Source organism: Brassica oleracea, chromosome C5 (assembly GCF_000695525.1).
Source record: "Brassica oleracea var. oleracea cultivar TO1000 chromosome C5, BOL, whole genome shotgun sequence".
NCBI lineage: Eukaryota > Viridiplantae > Streptophyta > Magnoliopsida > Brassicales > Brassicaceae > Brassica > Brassica oleracea.
Genome location: NC_027752.1, coordinates 13,181,727 through 13,197,699, shown reverse-complemented (window position 1 = coordinate 13,197,699; position 15,973 = coordinate 13,181,727). Strand labels below are relative to the sequence as shown.

General features: G+C 36.4%; 1 protein-coding gene across 1 annotated transcript; it reads left to right on the top strand.

Annotated features, from left to right (window-relative positions):
- The first annotated feature begins 14,493 nt into the window (after positions 1–14,493).
- LOC106296009 lies at positions 14,494–15,798 on the top strand. Its single transcript, XM_013732050.1, has one exon. It carries the CDS (start codon positions 14,609–14,611, stop codon positions 15,629–15,631), a length of 1,023 nt encoding a protein of 340 aa, XP_013587504.1. The 5' UTR covers positions 14,494–14,608; the 3' UTR covers positions 15,632–15,798.
- Positions 15,799–15,973: the final 175 nt, after the last annotated feature.

The window sequence follows — 15,973 nt, the reverse complement described above, 5'->3', positions numbered from 1 at the left end:
ACTTGAATAATCGATCGACGGAGCAAAAGGTGTATCGATCGATATCCCTATAGGATTATCGATCGACACTTTCTATTGATCAAAATACGACAGTTGAGATCAATAGATCTAGTTAATAGACAAGTCCAAACATTGCGAACGCTGATGGACTTGTTGACTAAGTAGTTTAGCTTTACATTATTATGCATGCAACTCATTAGGTATGTGTAGGATTATAATCCCAAGTTTCCTGAATAAAAACCTTAAGTCTAACTATTTCCCTTCTAAGCACCAAAACCTCAAACCAGCTATTGAACAAATACTTGTTCAATATAAAACTGCAATTTATATTTAAAAACTCTAAAACCATCTTGCTTACCAAATTATATTAAATTTCCTAGGTTTCCTAGCTCCCTGTGAATTCGATCCCTAAGTACTACAACTCGACCTCTTATTTGAGAGAGTATAAATCACTCCTTAGGATAATTTGAGTGGTATCAAATTTGGCACCGTCGCCGGGGAGCTTTGATCGCCTATTTATCTAATTTTTGTGAAGTTTCTGACATAAAATTTCTCTTGGACTTTCAGGGACATGTCCAACAGTACCAGGAGCAACAAGGAAACGCAACTGATATTCTCACTAGATCCTGCAAGTTTGGAACGTTCAATCCGCAAGGAAGCGCGCTCCTCATCGACCGACAACACCACTTGTGTGTCGCTCGATTCTGCTCAACCACCGTCGACCCAGACACTAGTTCCGTCGACCGATACTCGCTCACCACTGTCGACCGATACTCTCTCACCACAGTCGACCGACAACACTCACCTTCCGTCGACATCGATCGATACTTAGCCGCGAGACATGGTTGTGCCTTTGATACTTGTACGGGATAACAATGGAGACTTGCATAATGCAGCAGGTCAGAGGATATATGCTCAGGAGGCTGCAATCCATGAGCCTGATGCTAATACTATAGGTACAACTTTACCAGTAGATGAGGCTGCGCAACCAAGAACGTTGGCTGACTACAACCGTCCAAATCGATACTACACCAACAGATCAGCCATTCGTCCTCCCACTATCGAGAGGGATTTTGAGTTGAAAGCGCAGTACTACACGCTTGTGGGACAGTTACCCTACCATGGATTATCCCACGAGCATCCTATGGACCATCTGGAGAGGTTCGAGGATCTGATTTCTGCTATTAGAGTCGAGGGAGTCTCTGAGGACTACCTGTTATGCAAGCTCTTCAGGTACTCACTTGCTGGAGAAGCTCTGCATTGGCTCAAGTAGTTACAACCAGGATCTCTTAAATCCTGGAGCGACATCAAGAATGCATTCTTATGCAATTTCTTTGATGAAGCGCGTGCTGAAGACTTGAGGAGCAAGATTGATACATTCACTCAGGAGCCTGCAGAATCATTTAGGGGCTCGTGGATCAGATTCAAGTCATATCAGAGAGACTGTCCACACCATGGATTTAATGAAGTACAACTGCTCAGTACTTTCTACAGAGGCATCACGGTCCAGTACCAGTGACTCTTGATGTTTCCAGCAATGGAAACTTCAATACCAGAAATTTAGAGGAGGCAGTCAAGGTTATGGAAAACCTAGCATCCAGCAACATCACCAAGAACACTGATTTTGAGAGGAAAAGATCTGCCACCATCCTTGGGAATGGTAAGATGGATGAGGTGAAGGCATAGCTGGATAGTGTTCACAAGCTTCTCAGGAAGCATGTTAGTTTTGTTGAAGATGCAGAAGCTGTAGAGGGTAGAGCAGATGAAGAAAAGGTGAACTACATTGGTGGAACTGGATTCCAAGGTTCTGCAAACCAGGGTGGAAACAAAAAATCCTATGGAAATAGGAGTAACTTCAACCAAAATTCACAGTACCAGAAACCTTGCAACAACAACATGAATTATGGAAGTTCCTACTATCAGAAGCCACTGCCGCCTACTTAAGAGAGCAAGATTGAAGAGATGCTCGATAGGGTTCTTGAGGCACAGCAGCGAATGACAGTGGACTTTAATGGGAAGATAGGTTCTATCTACACCAACCTGAACACAAAGTTTGAGACTTTGAGCACTCATGTGAAGAAGCTGGAGATGCAGATTGTATAGACATGAGATGCTGTTAAAAGGCAGGAAACCTCGACAAGAGGAGTAGGGGATGATGTGATGAAACACCACGTGAATGCCATCATTCAGGATGATTTTTGGCAAGTGGTGAAGGAAGAGAAGCTGTAAGAAGGAGATTTCTAGGTACAAAGTTTGATGAGTTTTGTCGGATCGCAATGGTGTCGATCGACGCCAGATCTCGAACATCGATCGACATACACCAGTCCATATCGATCGACAGGACCTCCAGAGCATCGATCGACGACGCCTACGGAGTCAACCGCGTCTTGCAATACCGTGAAGATTCTAACTCACGAGGAGTTTGCAGCAAAACACCCACATCCGCCCAGCCCTGATAAAGTCAGAATCACTCGACGAGCTGATTCCTCCATCGATCGACACGGAGAATCCTCCATCGATCGACACTCAGAGGCCGCCAACGATCGACAACCTCCAGCGCCTATCGATCGACGAGCACCTATTACCTACCGAGTGCAGATGTCAAAGATAGATGTTGCATGAATTAATGAACTCAGGCCCAAACCCAAACCTTCAGAATACCCACCAGAGGCCGTCAGTACACCTTCAGATGATGGAGAAGATCCTATGGAAGAGGATAGGGTTCCTACTGTAAGAACCCTAAGGAGAAGAAAATAAAAAGTGGTGAAACATCTGAAGAGGGAGACCAATGATAAGGAAAAGGAAAGTTTCCTGAAGAGAGTCTTCAGGATTCCTATAGATAAGCTATTCGAAGATACTTATTATACCCACAGATTCTGGCCCATTTTCATCCACAGTTTATAGATGTTTTTACTAATAACTATTATATTATAGAGTATATTTATTATATTTATAAGATCAGGAGTGTTTTGGAGACAAGTGATGATTTTGGAGCGTTTTGGAGATATTTGGAGCAAGCACCCGAGATGACCATCGAGCTCGAACATCGATTGATATTGGAGATGAATAATCGATCGATACTCACATCTGTGTATCGATCGACAGCGAAGTGCGTAGAAAGCCCGTTTGGTCACAGCCAACTTGAAGCCCAAGTCTTCACCATTTTACAAGATTGCCCCTGACGAGTTTTACCCTAATTATATAAGCTTTGCCGCCATGTTAGAGGCAATGTATGCTTTTCTAGTTTTATTATTTTCACAGCAAAGGTTTTAGGATTTTGATAGATTTGAGAGAAGATTCAAAGTTATAATTTGTGATTGGAACTCCATTAATGTTATGAATTGCTTAGCCATGTCTGAGTAGTTCCATTGTTAGATTTTAGGGTTTAAATAGGTTAAGAGGGATTAACCCCAACTATAGATTGTTGAGTTGTGATAATCATCTTTAGGATTGTTCATTAATGCATGTGTCTAGATTAGCTACCTAGAACTTTCCCTTGGATTTGATTGATAAAAGCGAGAGCTTTATTCTCATCCTGAAAACATTCTAATAGAACTATGTTTCTTGCTATGACCAAGGCGAGAGCTGATCTAATGAGCTTAGTAAGCTATTATTCAACCCGCGCATAAGGTTTGACTAGAGCGCGTCGATCGGTATCATACTTGAATAATCGATCGACGGAGCAAAAGGTGTATCGATCGATATCCCTATAGGATTAATGATCGACACTTTCTATTGATCAAAATACGACAGTTGAGATCAATATATCTAGTTAATAGACAAGTCCAAACATTGCGAACGTTGATGGACTTGTTGACTAAGTAGTTGAGCTTTACATTATTATGCATGCAACTCATTAAGCATGTGTAGGATTATAATCCCAAGTTTCCTGAAATAAAAACCCTAAGTCTAACTATTTACTTTTTAAGCACCAAAACCTCAAACCAACTATTGAACAAATACTTGTTCAATATAAAACTGTAATTTATATTTAAAAACTCTAAAACCATCTTGCTTAACAAATCATATTAGATTTTCTAGGTTCCTTAGCTCCCTGTGAATTCGATCCCTAAGTACTACAGCTCGACCTCTTATTTGAGAGAGTATAAATCATTCCTTAGTGTAATTTGAGTGGTATCACTTTCACTTCCCAATTCATCGCTAAAATAGCTCAGTTTTAGGACTCGTAGGAGAATGATTCTCTAAACCATTTTCTCATGTCTTTGCTCTTTGATCTATCCCTCTAAGCAGCTTATGAATAATTCCCACAAGAAGTCAAGTTTTGGGGTTACTACTACAACGGTTCTCTAGATCATGTCTTGTTGAAGAACCTCATCTCGTTGCTTTTCCAGACATTTCTATTCTACGACCACTCGTTAACCACCTCCGTATCTTCAACTACCTACTTGTGCCAAGAGGAACCGTTAGGGCTCGGTAAATTAATTTAGAGAACCGTAAGGATATGTTTGAACGGAATAGGAGGTTGTTTGACCACTTCTCTCTATATCCTCCTCTTGTCGACCTCTGTTTTCTTTGAGTTCTATTGGGATATATTGAAATTATGCAATAGTTATGGACTAAGACTGTAAATATTCCTTATATATATTGAATCTGGCACGAGTTTTGAGGTTTAAAGCGAGTTTGCCTATAGATTTTTGGGTTCACTGTGTGTTGGGTGCATTACATTAAATCAACAAGACTTCGTGTGAGATACACAAGGGAAGAAGCCCTTACGAGATTTTGTTTTGAAAGGCTCCTACATATAATGATTTACGAATTTTTGGATGTCTCGCAAATGCTCACAATCAGAAGCGTCATGGCGACAAGTTTGCTAGTTGTAGTAGAAAGTGTGTTTTTATTGGTACCTCTATGCAAAGAAAGGGTGGACTATGTTGGATTTAGAAACAAAATAAAAATTTGTCTCTCATGATGTATCTTTCTTCGAAGATAAATTTTCCTTCTTTGAAGCTCACAGAGAATCAAACGTGTCTATACATGATGGATTGAGTCATATTTCTCGTTTTATGCATGAGTCTGGATTTGAGAGAAGTGTTGAAGAAGCTGTTGAAATAAGTGATATAGTGTGTGACATAGTGCTAGAAAAGTCACAAGAGTTGTTGCAAATGATGTGTAACAACAAATAATTGTGTCAGAGGAAGCAACAGAGACTGGAGCAGAGTGTATGACATAACCAGAGCTTGTAGTTTTGACCCATGGTGAGACATGAGCACAATCTGAACATACATTAGATATGTGGAGACTGTTGCATCAGATACAACGTTAGGACGAGGTATGAGAAAGAAAGAAGCTTTTGTCAGATTACGTGATTATGTGGTTAACACAGTGGCTCATGTTTCTATGTATTTAGCTACTGTGAATCCAAATGGAAGTTCAGAATATGAAATTGAGAAATTTGTAAATTATTATATATTTTCTGAGTCACATAGAGGGTTGTTGGCTAGTGTAACTGCAGAGACTGCGCCAAAGACATTTGCTGAGCAATAAAATGTCCAAGATGGCAAGAAGTAATGAGAGTTGAGATGGAGGCTCATGAGAAGAACAAAATATGGTCAACTGATATGTTGCCCTATGGCAAGCGGATGATTGAATGCAAGTGGGTATTCACAATAAAGTATAATGCAGATGGATTGATTGAAATGTATAAGGCTCGACTTGTTACTTGTGAAGGAGTTGATTACAAATAAATAGATAGGTTCTTCAGGTTGCTGCAAGGAAGAACTGAAAACTTCATCAAATGGATGTACATAATGTGTTTTTTCATTGAGGCTGGATGTCCAATTACCAAGAGGTATTTGAATGGATGGTTAGTATAATGAGATCTTCTCATATATCTTGGAAGTCAAAGAAGCAGGATGTAGTGGCTTTTTCGTCAGCCGAAGCAGAATATATGGTTACAGTACTGAATGAGCTGAAGTGGATTAAGGGTGTGTTATTGCACACTCGGGTGCTATGGATATATGTGGTAGTAAATCTGCTCTTCAACATTGTAGTTAATCATGTGTTTTATGAGAGGACGAAACATGTGGATTCGGGTTTTCACTTCATCAGGCATGATATACAAAAATGGATTTTATGCACGAATCATGTACCAACAACGGATCAATTGGCAGATGTCTTTACGAAAGCGCTTGGAGGAAATCCTTTTTAAGCGATCTTGTCCCAGTTGGACATTCAAGATCTCCATGCTCCAACTTATGGAAGGTTGGAATATATTAAGATTATGCAATAGTTATGTACTAAAATTGTAAATATTCCTTATTATTTTTAGGGTTTTGTATATCTACTTCATAGATCTTTTTGTAAAAGTTAACGAGAAATAATACAGAAAAATTTCAGATTTTTTAATTTCTTCTTTGCAACAACGAACTGTGGATACAAATATCTCTGATTGGACTTGGTGACAAATCGTACTACTATTATGTTAGTATCGGAGAAGATGGTGGCAGCTATACCACACGCAGCAGCTTCGAAGAAGATCTAAGTCCAAGTAGGATCTTGTTTGACTCGGTGATGGCAATGTTTCATGGTGTTATCTTCATAGTTTTGTTGGCTAAGTTCAGCGAGTGGACTGCAGGGTGAAACATGGGTTTAGTTGTTTCCGTGTTAGAAAAAGAAGAAGACATCACTGCATTTATGGAATAAACACTTAGTTTGGCTCTGTCTTCTTACCATCGAAGAAGACACAAGAAGAGTGGTGTTTGGGTGATGTTTGTGTTCTTGACATTTTGTTATTCACTTTTGTGCAGGTCGGGCTTGAAGATTAATAAACCCAAGCCTAAAATATTTCTGGCCAGTAATGATTTATTAATATGTTAAGAAACACTAAACATATGAATAGTGAAAAAACTCGAATCATGTATGAAAAGAGAAAATCAGGTAAAAATCGCTATTCCTACAGTAAAATGTTTATGAAATTCGATCCCTAACATCTTTAATACTCTCTCCGTTTTAAAATAGATGATGTTTTGGAGAGTTTTTGATGTTTCAAAATACATGATGTTTTGACATTTTATATTTGTTTTAGTTTTATTGAAAACTGTGTGACCAATGATGTTTTATAGTTTTTTGATGATCGGTTGAATTAATTTTATTTTATATTTTTAATGCTACTTTTTAGATAAAAGGTGAATATCTTAATTCATGTGCATTTAACTAATACATCAGCTATTTTGAAACAAATGGAGTATAACAAAATGCCATGCATACATGAACTAGCTCTGAGTGTCATATAAAATGTATTAATGTAAAAAAAATAACTCGCCATAAAATTATTATATTTTAAGAATGAAAATTTGTTTCTCAATATAAAAATAAAATTTATAATATTCATACTTTATAGATCGAATGGTCAATCAGACTCTCGTTTAGTAATGTTCCTAATTTTTCAACTCTTTGACTTTTGTCAAATCTATATATATAGAAAGATTTTCTAAATAATCTATAAAATATAAGTGATGATTGGTTCGACCGTGCCTGTGAAAATTTAGCTGTAAAACTTTAGCCGTAAGTAAGTTGGTTGTAGTTGTAAAGTTATTACTGTAGATTTTTATGTAAAAAATTATGATGTAGTTAAATTTGATGTAGCTGTAAGCTATATGCTGTAGATATTTTAAAATAAAATATGTGAAATATAAGATGTATGTATAAATAATTATTTTTATTAATTAAAATAATTTATATTATATTTTTTTTTATAAATTATCAATTTTTACAGTTATTTAAAATGTGACATGTATATAATATTTCTGTTATTTAAAATATTTCAATAATTTAAAAAAAATACCCAAAATTAAATTAAAATAGTTATAGATGTTTTTATTATGATTATCTAATTTATTTTGATATTCTAGATATTTTGTATTTTATAGATTATATAGCCTATAAAAGAAAGATGTAGATTCTTTGCCTAAAATACGTAAAAAGCAAATTTGCTTTAATTTTTTTGTTGTAACTTTAAAAGTAAAGCTAAAACATGATTGGTAAAATTTAATAAAAACTTAATGTAGATTTTATCTTTTAAAAATAAAGCTACAACATGATTAATAAAATTTAGTGCTCTAAAAATAAATAAAGTTAAAGTGGAGAAATAAAGTCCAACCAATCAACCTCGTATATACACATATGTTAGGTAAAGCCAAAAAAAAAACTAGTGAAAATGATAATTAATGGTTAAATATATTACATCTTTAAAATGATTTGGTGACACAACATACTTTATATATATCTTAAAGATTTTATTTTGTATAATAACAAGAATATAAAATCACACTTTTCAATAGAAGCACATCACAAGATTGTTTAAGACATCAAAACCATGAAAATACAGGCATCCTTGATATTCATGTTCATCCTCTCTTTCTTTGCTTTACATCAGTGTATGTATATATTTTATCATTTTTACTATTTATATTTCTTTGTTTTTTCATTTTTTCTCAAAATGTTTCTTATTTTTCCGTCGTTGATGTTTGGTTGATGTATGATTTATATGTGAAGGTGCAAAGATGAATGTTAGAGGAACAGACGATTCAAACATAGTCATAACATCAAATTGTGTTCATGCTAGGTGTTCGAAAATATTTGTAAGAGATTGTTGGTGCTGTCCAGGACGAGTTCGCAAATGTTGGAAAGACCAAGCTTCATGTGATGCTATATGTCCTCGTCCTCATCCTCCAAAATAATGTTTAATAAATCTTAATGTATTAGAAAATGTTGTTCACCATGAGACATAAATTAAAGTATTAAATAATAAAAATCAATTTTTTTTACCTATATTAATCTTCTTATTTATAACTTGAAATTTTATTTAAATATTTAAATTAGTTTTAGGAAATTAAGAGTAATTTTGTCATTAGATTTCATCACATTCTTTACATACATTTCCAAAGTATGCAAGCCGATTATGTTTCAGTTATGAAGAAGTTCACATTTTAATTTAACAAAACCTATTAAATTACGAAACATGCAATATTAATGTTATTCATATAAAATAAATTATTTTGAAAATTAAATCGCCATAATTTTTGCATATTTTTATATTTAAATTATTTATTCTCAAATTAGATAAAAATTTATAGTTCACCATTAGCTTATATTATCTTTGAAAATGTTAAATCCATTGAATAAGAGTGGAGTGAAATAATATTAAAAAAAGTTGCTCCACGAGCAGTCAAGAATAGTGAGCAAATATGAGGCAAAATGTTGAACTGCTATGAACAGTTGAAACATCCAATATATGGAGTGTAATGGGCGGATCAATCTTTTATTTATTTTTAATTAGTTTTATTTTCTTAAATATTATTAATCACAATACATGAAACAATTCTAATATATAGTAGCACAATAGAAATATCACTTATATTTTTCTAATGTATTTTTAAATTAATTTTTACTTTGAACTTAGAAGATATATTTGGATTACTAATTTTTAAAACAATTTAAATGGATATCCGAACTCAAATAGAATATGTAAAAATCTGACACAAAAAAATAAATTAAAATTTATAAATACCAGAATGGAATTTAAATTTGTAGTCTCCAATACTTGAAACCTTAATAGATCTAAATCAAATCCAAAGTTTGCTTTTTGTTCATAAATCATGGACTTCCTCATGGTTCTACTCATATAGTTTTTTCTTGAATTTTCTTACATCTGGAGTCACTTTTTCACTTTCCTATTACATTTCAAGTCACTTTGGACGGGAGGCACACATTGTCATGTAAAAAAGACTCCAATATCCCTAAACTAAAACACCTCAGCTGAAACAGCTTTTCGTTGCTTTTTCCTGTTGTTAAAGCACATAAAAAAATGCTACACTAAAAAACACTCGTTGCTCGGTACACACAATCCCTCTTTCTAAGGTGTGCTTTGTACTAATATACCCTTAGATTTGTGTCAATGAAATAAGAAAGTAGTGGGATGTTTAGTTCATGTGTGACTAAGCGAGAAGGTGAGCTGGTTTTGATTTTAAAATTATTTTGGTTATTTTTTATTTTCTTAATCCAAAAACTAAAAAAAAAAATTAACAATTCTTTTCTCAATATCAAATACCAAAACACGAACTGTTATAATCTAAACAAACAACCAGTCATAACAGTCTCAAACCCAAATCTAATTACCAAACACCGACTTCTTTCGTACCCTCCGCCTTCACCACCTCTGTGTCACCAACATCTCACATATTTCACCTCCACCGTATTCACCACCACCTCCTCCTATTCAATAGCAACCTCCACAACTACTGTACCACCCTCACGTCTTCCACCTCCGTATCTACAGACACCACCACAGCACCCACCACCACCACATCCACCACTACGGCATCCATCACCACGGCATCCACCACCTCCTCCCTCGAGTAGCCACGTCCACCACTGTATTCACCCTCACCACATCCACCACCACCTCCTACTCACGATCAGTAACGGACGAAACTCTTTATCTTCAGCTTTATCAACTTTATCTTCTCCATCATCACCTCTCTCTCCTACAACATATCAGTCATAATAGTCTCAAACCTAATCTAATTACCAACCACTACAACCTCCACTGTGGTATCCACCACCTCCGTATCTCCACCCTCACGTCTTCTACTTTCACCGTAACCAACACCTCCTCCTCTCGAGTAGCCATCTTAGCCACCACCGTATCCACTCACATCTTTCACCTCTGTATCCACGACCTCATCATCCATAACCACCCTCCATAACCACTACAGCCACCACTGCGATATTCACCGCCACCTCCACTGCCATATCCCTCACCCTCACGTCTTCCATCTCCACCGTATCCACCCACCACCACTGTATACAACCTCATGTCTTCCACCACCGCTTCCCCATAACCATCGCCTCCACTGTGGTATCTACGGCCTCGGCCTCACATTTACAGTCCTAAACTTATTTTGATATGAAATAAGATTGGAAATTTCAAATCTGAATGAAAGATGTATGACACCAATAGCAATTACAATCAACAGCAAAAAAGCTCGTTTTCAGAGAGAAACTAGAAAGTTGACTCACATGTGTGGTTAGGTTATTAAACCATCACACAATGTCTAAAAATGATTACTCTTGTTTCAAAAAAAAAAAAAAAAGATTACTCATGCCAAATAAAAAAGAAGTAAGCCTGAAAAAAAAGCCTAAACATAGCTCCTAAGAAACTTCCAGATAATTGCAACGTGTAGTAAAAAGATTAATAAGAAAGAGACAAAAACCCGATCCACATTTGAATTCTTATCAGGCTACAAGCCTACAACAATTTATGAAAAAGAAACACAAAGGAATGTGAGACAAAAAAGTATAGAGTGACCTTTCCTGCTGTTCTTTTTCAACTTGCATGCGAGAATGTTCGGCTAAATGAAGACTGTAAACAGAAAATTACGTATGAAAATCGAAAAACACCCAGACTTTACCCTCTTTTGACCCAACTGTATTGTAGTACCCAGCAGAATATCCACCACTAGATACACCCTCACATCTACCACCACCGCCTCCTCTGTATACACCCTCTTTGCCTTAGTCACCGGAACTAGTCTCGTCGGAACTCACATCCCCTCTGCGACTCCACCACAATCCCCAGATCACCGCAAAAGCTTCGAAAGCTCGTCGCTCTCAGATTCAGTCTCATTTCAAACCTCCTTAACGGATTAATTGCATGTCACCGGAGCTGGTCCGTCGGATCTCACGTTTCCTCTATGACCTCACCGAAAAACTTTCTGAATCTCCTGCTCAAGCCCAGAAAACTTTCAATGAAGGTCAATGTCCGTGAGATTCGGCTCCAACTCGCTAAAAGCCTCCATTTAAGAAAGCTAGGGATTCAATTGAAAGTTAGGGTTTGTGAATTGGGACAACATTTGGGAAAGTTTTTTTGTCGGGGTTTGTTCATTTTGATTTTGAATGAGCGTGAGTTGGAGAGAGAGTATTGAGACTGAAGCCTTGTTCGTTTGGTTGCCGCAGGTTTCGGCGTCAGCGGCAGCGTCAGCGTCAGCGGCGGCGGCAGCGTCAATGAGGACAGTTGTTGTTCGTTTCGCAGACGCTGACGCTGCCGCTGACGCTGCCGCATACTATATCGCGACCGCAGGTTTTATCGGCGTCAGCCGCAGGACGCGGCGTTCGGACGCGGCGTCAGACGCAGCTTCCTGCGTCAACGAAACGAACAAGAGTTGACGCAGAATGTTGACGCTGCCGCTGCCGCCGGTACCTGCGGCAACCAAACGAACAGCCCTTGAGATGAAAAAAGGTAAATGAAAGAGAGTTGGAGAGAATGTAACGAGAGTGAGTTGCGTCACTAGGGTATTATGGTCTTTTGATGATGAGAAAGTGTGTAAAGCACAATGTGTCTAATATTGTTAATACAAACACATCAAGTCTGTTGTTCTTCTCTTTTAAAGGAACTATATTAGTTTGTCTTTCTTTCCAATGTTATTTTGTAAATGGTTAGTTGTTTTAGTAGACCATGATCATCATCTATACGAACCACAACGTACACTTCCACATATACGTCATCTATAATTCATTTTTTCAAATTGCACCCTCCACAACACATTATTCATGATATTGTGTCCACTTAATTCAGTTTTAAATTTTATTAAAATAAAAATATGAATGTGTTCAAATGGTACCGTCCACAACACATTATCCATGATATTGTGTTCACTTAATTCAGTTTTGAAAAAAATTAAAATATCAAAATAAATATATACATATGGATCTCAAAACAAAGAAGAAAAAAAATTATGATTTACTATCTATACACAACACATTATCCATGATATTGTGTTCACTTAATTCAGTTTTGAAAAAAATTAAAATATCAAAATAAATATATACATATGGATCTCAAAACAAAGAAGAAAAAAAATTATGATTTACTATCTATACTATATATCAAATTTAGTTACCATAATACAAGACAATAACAAATAAAATCTATTGAGGGAAGCAAAAAAAACAAAAAAAAAAATTGAAGTGGTTGGAGACTAAAAAAAATACGTAGAAGTCAGAATAAACTCAAAAGTGGTCCATATTTCCAGTTTGTCTCATCAAGAGCAAAATAGTCCAAAAACTCTCTTGATCTTCGTAAATGTGTTCTACAAGCGGGAAGTGTCTCTGAATGCAAATGAAACTCAAAATGTGGCACATTATGTAATCAACTCTTTTTTTTTTGAAACACAACTTCTTTTTGTTACGATACGGACATTCAGACTACGACGTGAGGAGTTAAAGATAACTATACAATCATTATAATAAGGTCGAGCATACATAAAGACAAAGTCTTGCGATGAGGATATACCGTGTTTATGCCTCAAATGCAATGAGAGTTCGAGTGGAAATGGAGTCTTGTACACAAGTTTCTTTGTGGGTTTCATTTGCTTTACTATATCTTATAATAATCAAGAGTACTATTTACATTTGAGTTTGCTAGGTTTAAGCCATTTATAAAGTCGTTACAATTTAATTTGGGAAAATGATCATTTAAATCATCAACTTTCGAATTTGGTTGAAAAAAAAGCATGAACTTCTTCATAGATCATTTAAAGCTTCAATTTATCTCGATTAACCATTTAAATCTCTAATCTATTTTGGCCTAGCCATTTTAAACACGTCATTACATTGGTTAACAGATTAATTAACTGTTTCTAATTTCCGTTAAATCTTTATGAAATTCGTTTTAAAATAAAAATAACGTTCATCCACGGGTTCGAACCCGTAACCATAGGTAATTAACCTTTATAAGATACTAATAGGTATTATTATTATCTTCATCGTCATCTGAAGACAATAAATCGAAAATCTTCTCTTCGTCCGAGTCCCTTCTCCACGAGCATGTCTCCATGAGCCTCTGCTTCACTTCCTTCACCCACGGATTCCACATTCTTTTTCTTTGGTCGTTGAAAGGATAATTTGTTTCTTATCATCCTCTCAAAGCTCTGGTCACGTTTTTCTTTTTCTCAGGATTAGAAATTTAGGTTTGAAGAAGAAAAGATTTGGGGTTTTATTAGATTTGGAAACGATGTTATGTAGTTTTAAAAAGACTAATATCTCTTTCAAGTTAATAAAATTGTATGTAATCAAGTGGCTTAGCATTGTTGTCATTGAAATTTGTTCATGGGTTCGAATCCTTAAAGGAACACTTTTTAAAGTTTTAAAACGATATTATTTAGTTTAACAGAGATTAGTATCTATAAATGTTAATAAATTTGTACGTAGCCTAGTGGTTAGGTTGTGCCGTAATTGTACCTCTGGTCACGGGTTCGAACGTGTGGAGGAAAGGATTTAACGGAAATTAGAAACTGTGGTTAACAACCAAATTTGAAAGAATCGGTGATTTAAATGATAATTTCCCTTTTTTAATTTTATAAATCAACTTGACTCAGGTCGTCTGTATAATAGACTTGAAACTTATCTACTAAAAATCTCCCGCTACTATTGGAACATTACATACGTTGTGACTTTTACTTATAGATGAAGTCAACGTCAATGGTGGACAACGACCATTAATGTGATGGAAGACTAATTGTTACTTGACACTTTTTAAAAACAAGAGATCTGTGGTTTGCCCTTCTTCTACTTTGAGAAAGATAGCAAGATGAATGAGAAGCTAAGTGTCATGGAACTACTAAAACGAGCTGCAAAGTTACTCTTCAGTAACATCAATCTCGCTTTCTTCCTCTTCTTCTCCTCTCTCCCACTGTTTTGTTTCTTGATCCTTTTCGAGCTCTCTCTCCAAACCACCATCTCTCTCACTTACCAGTTCCTCTCCCAAGAACTCGATCTTGGCGGCTACTTCTTTCTCCAAGATCATAAAGATCTGTCGGAGAACGATCTCATTCCATGGCTGATTCAGACATCTCTGCTATACTTTTTTCCCTACACCCTTCTTGACCTCTTTACCACCACCGTGATCGTTGCAGCATCTTCCGTATCTTACACGTCAGGGGAAGAAGAACCGTTGGGGATGCTTTGTCTGGTACAGAGATCTGCCAAGATATGTCGGAACAGATTAGTCGGTTGTCTGATCACATCACTCTATGTCCTCCTCTTGTCAACCTCAGTGTTCTTCGGTTTCTTCTCAGAATCAGTCAACTACTTATTCATTACTTCTCTCGCACGTGATTACCAAAGGTTCCACAGCAAAACAGCAGTGCTGTTCCACGCGGTTGTGGTTCTGATTCGCGGTACTGTCTTCATAGTTCTGGCTGTCAAGTTCGGAAATTGGAGCGCGGGATGGAACATGGGTTTGGTTGTTTCGGTCTTAGAAGAAGAAGAAGATGGAGAAGATGGTAAAGGAGGCATCTATGGAACAAATGCTCTGTCTCTTTCGTATTGGTATGGAAGGGGACATGAGAAACGTGATCTCTTGATGATGTTGATGTTCTTGGTCTTTGCTATTGCGACGAGGATGCCGTGTTTATACTCCAGATGTAGTTTGAGTTTGAGCTCGAGTGGAAATGGAGTTTTGTATACTGGTCTCTATGTGGGTTTGATTTGTGTTGGGAATGTGGTTAAATGGGTGGCTTGTGTTGTAAGTTACTATGATTGTAGAGCTAGGGTTTTGGAGAAGAAGGATGATGTGGAGATTGGATCAAAAGCTAAGGGTTTTGCTACATAAGAGATTTGTTTTTGCTTTTGGCACACGTTTTGCTTTACTTGTATCCGACAATAAGAAAAGTAGTTACATTGGAGTTTGCTACATTACATTTTAATCTATTGTTAATGTTCATAGTTTGGCCAAGTAATTTAATAGTTCTAAAATCAAATTTCTAATATAACTTTGAACCTTGAGGACCAAATCAGAAGTCTTTCATTTGATAGATAATTACAGTGATAAGCCCTAACGACCATTCAAACATTACATACAGTGACTTGTAGACAAAGTCAAAGAGTCAACGACAATGAAGTACGAAGATCATTAATTTAGTTTGAATGGGAAGGGAGTGATGTACACTGCTCT

Coding starts and splice junctions, on each gene's coding strand:
- LOC106296009 (XM_013732050.1), top strand. CDS start 14,609: ATGAATGAGAAGCTAAGTGTCATGGAACTACTAAAACGAGCTGCAAAG.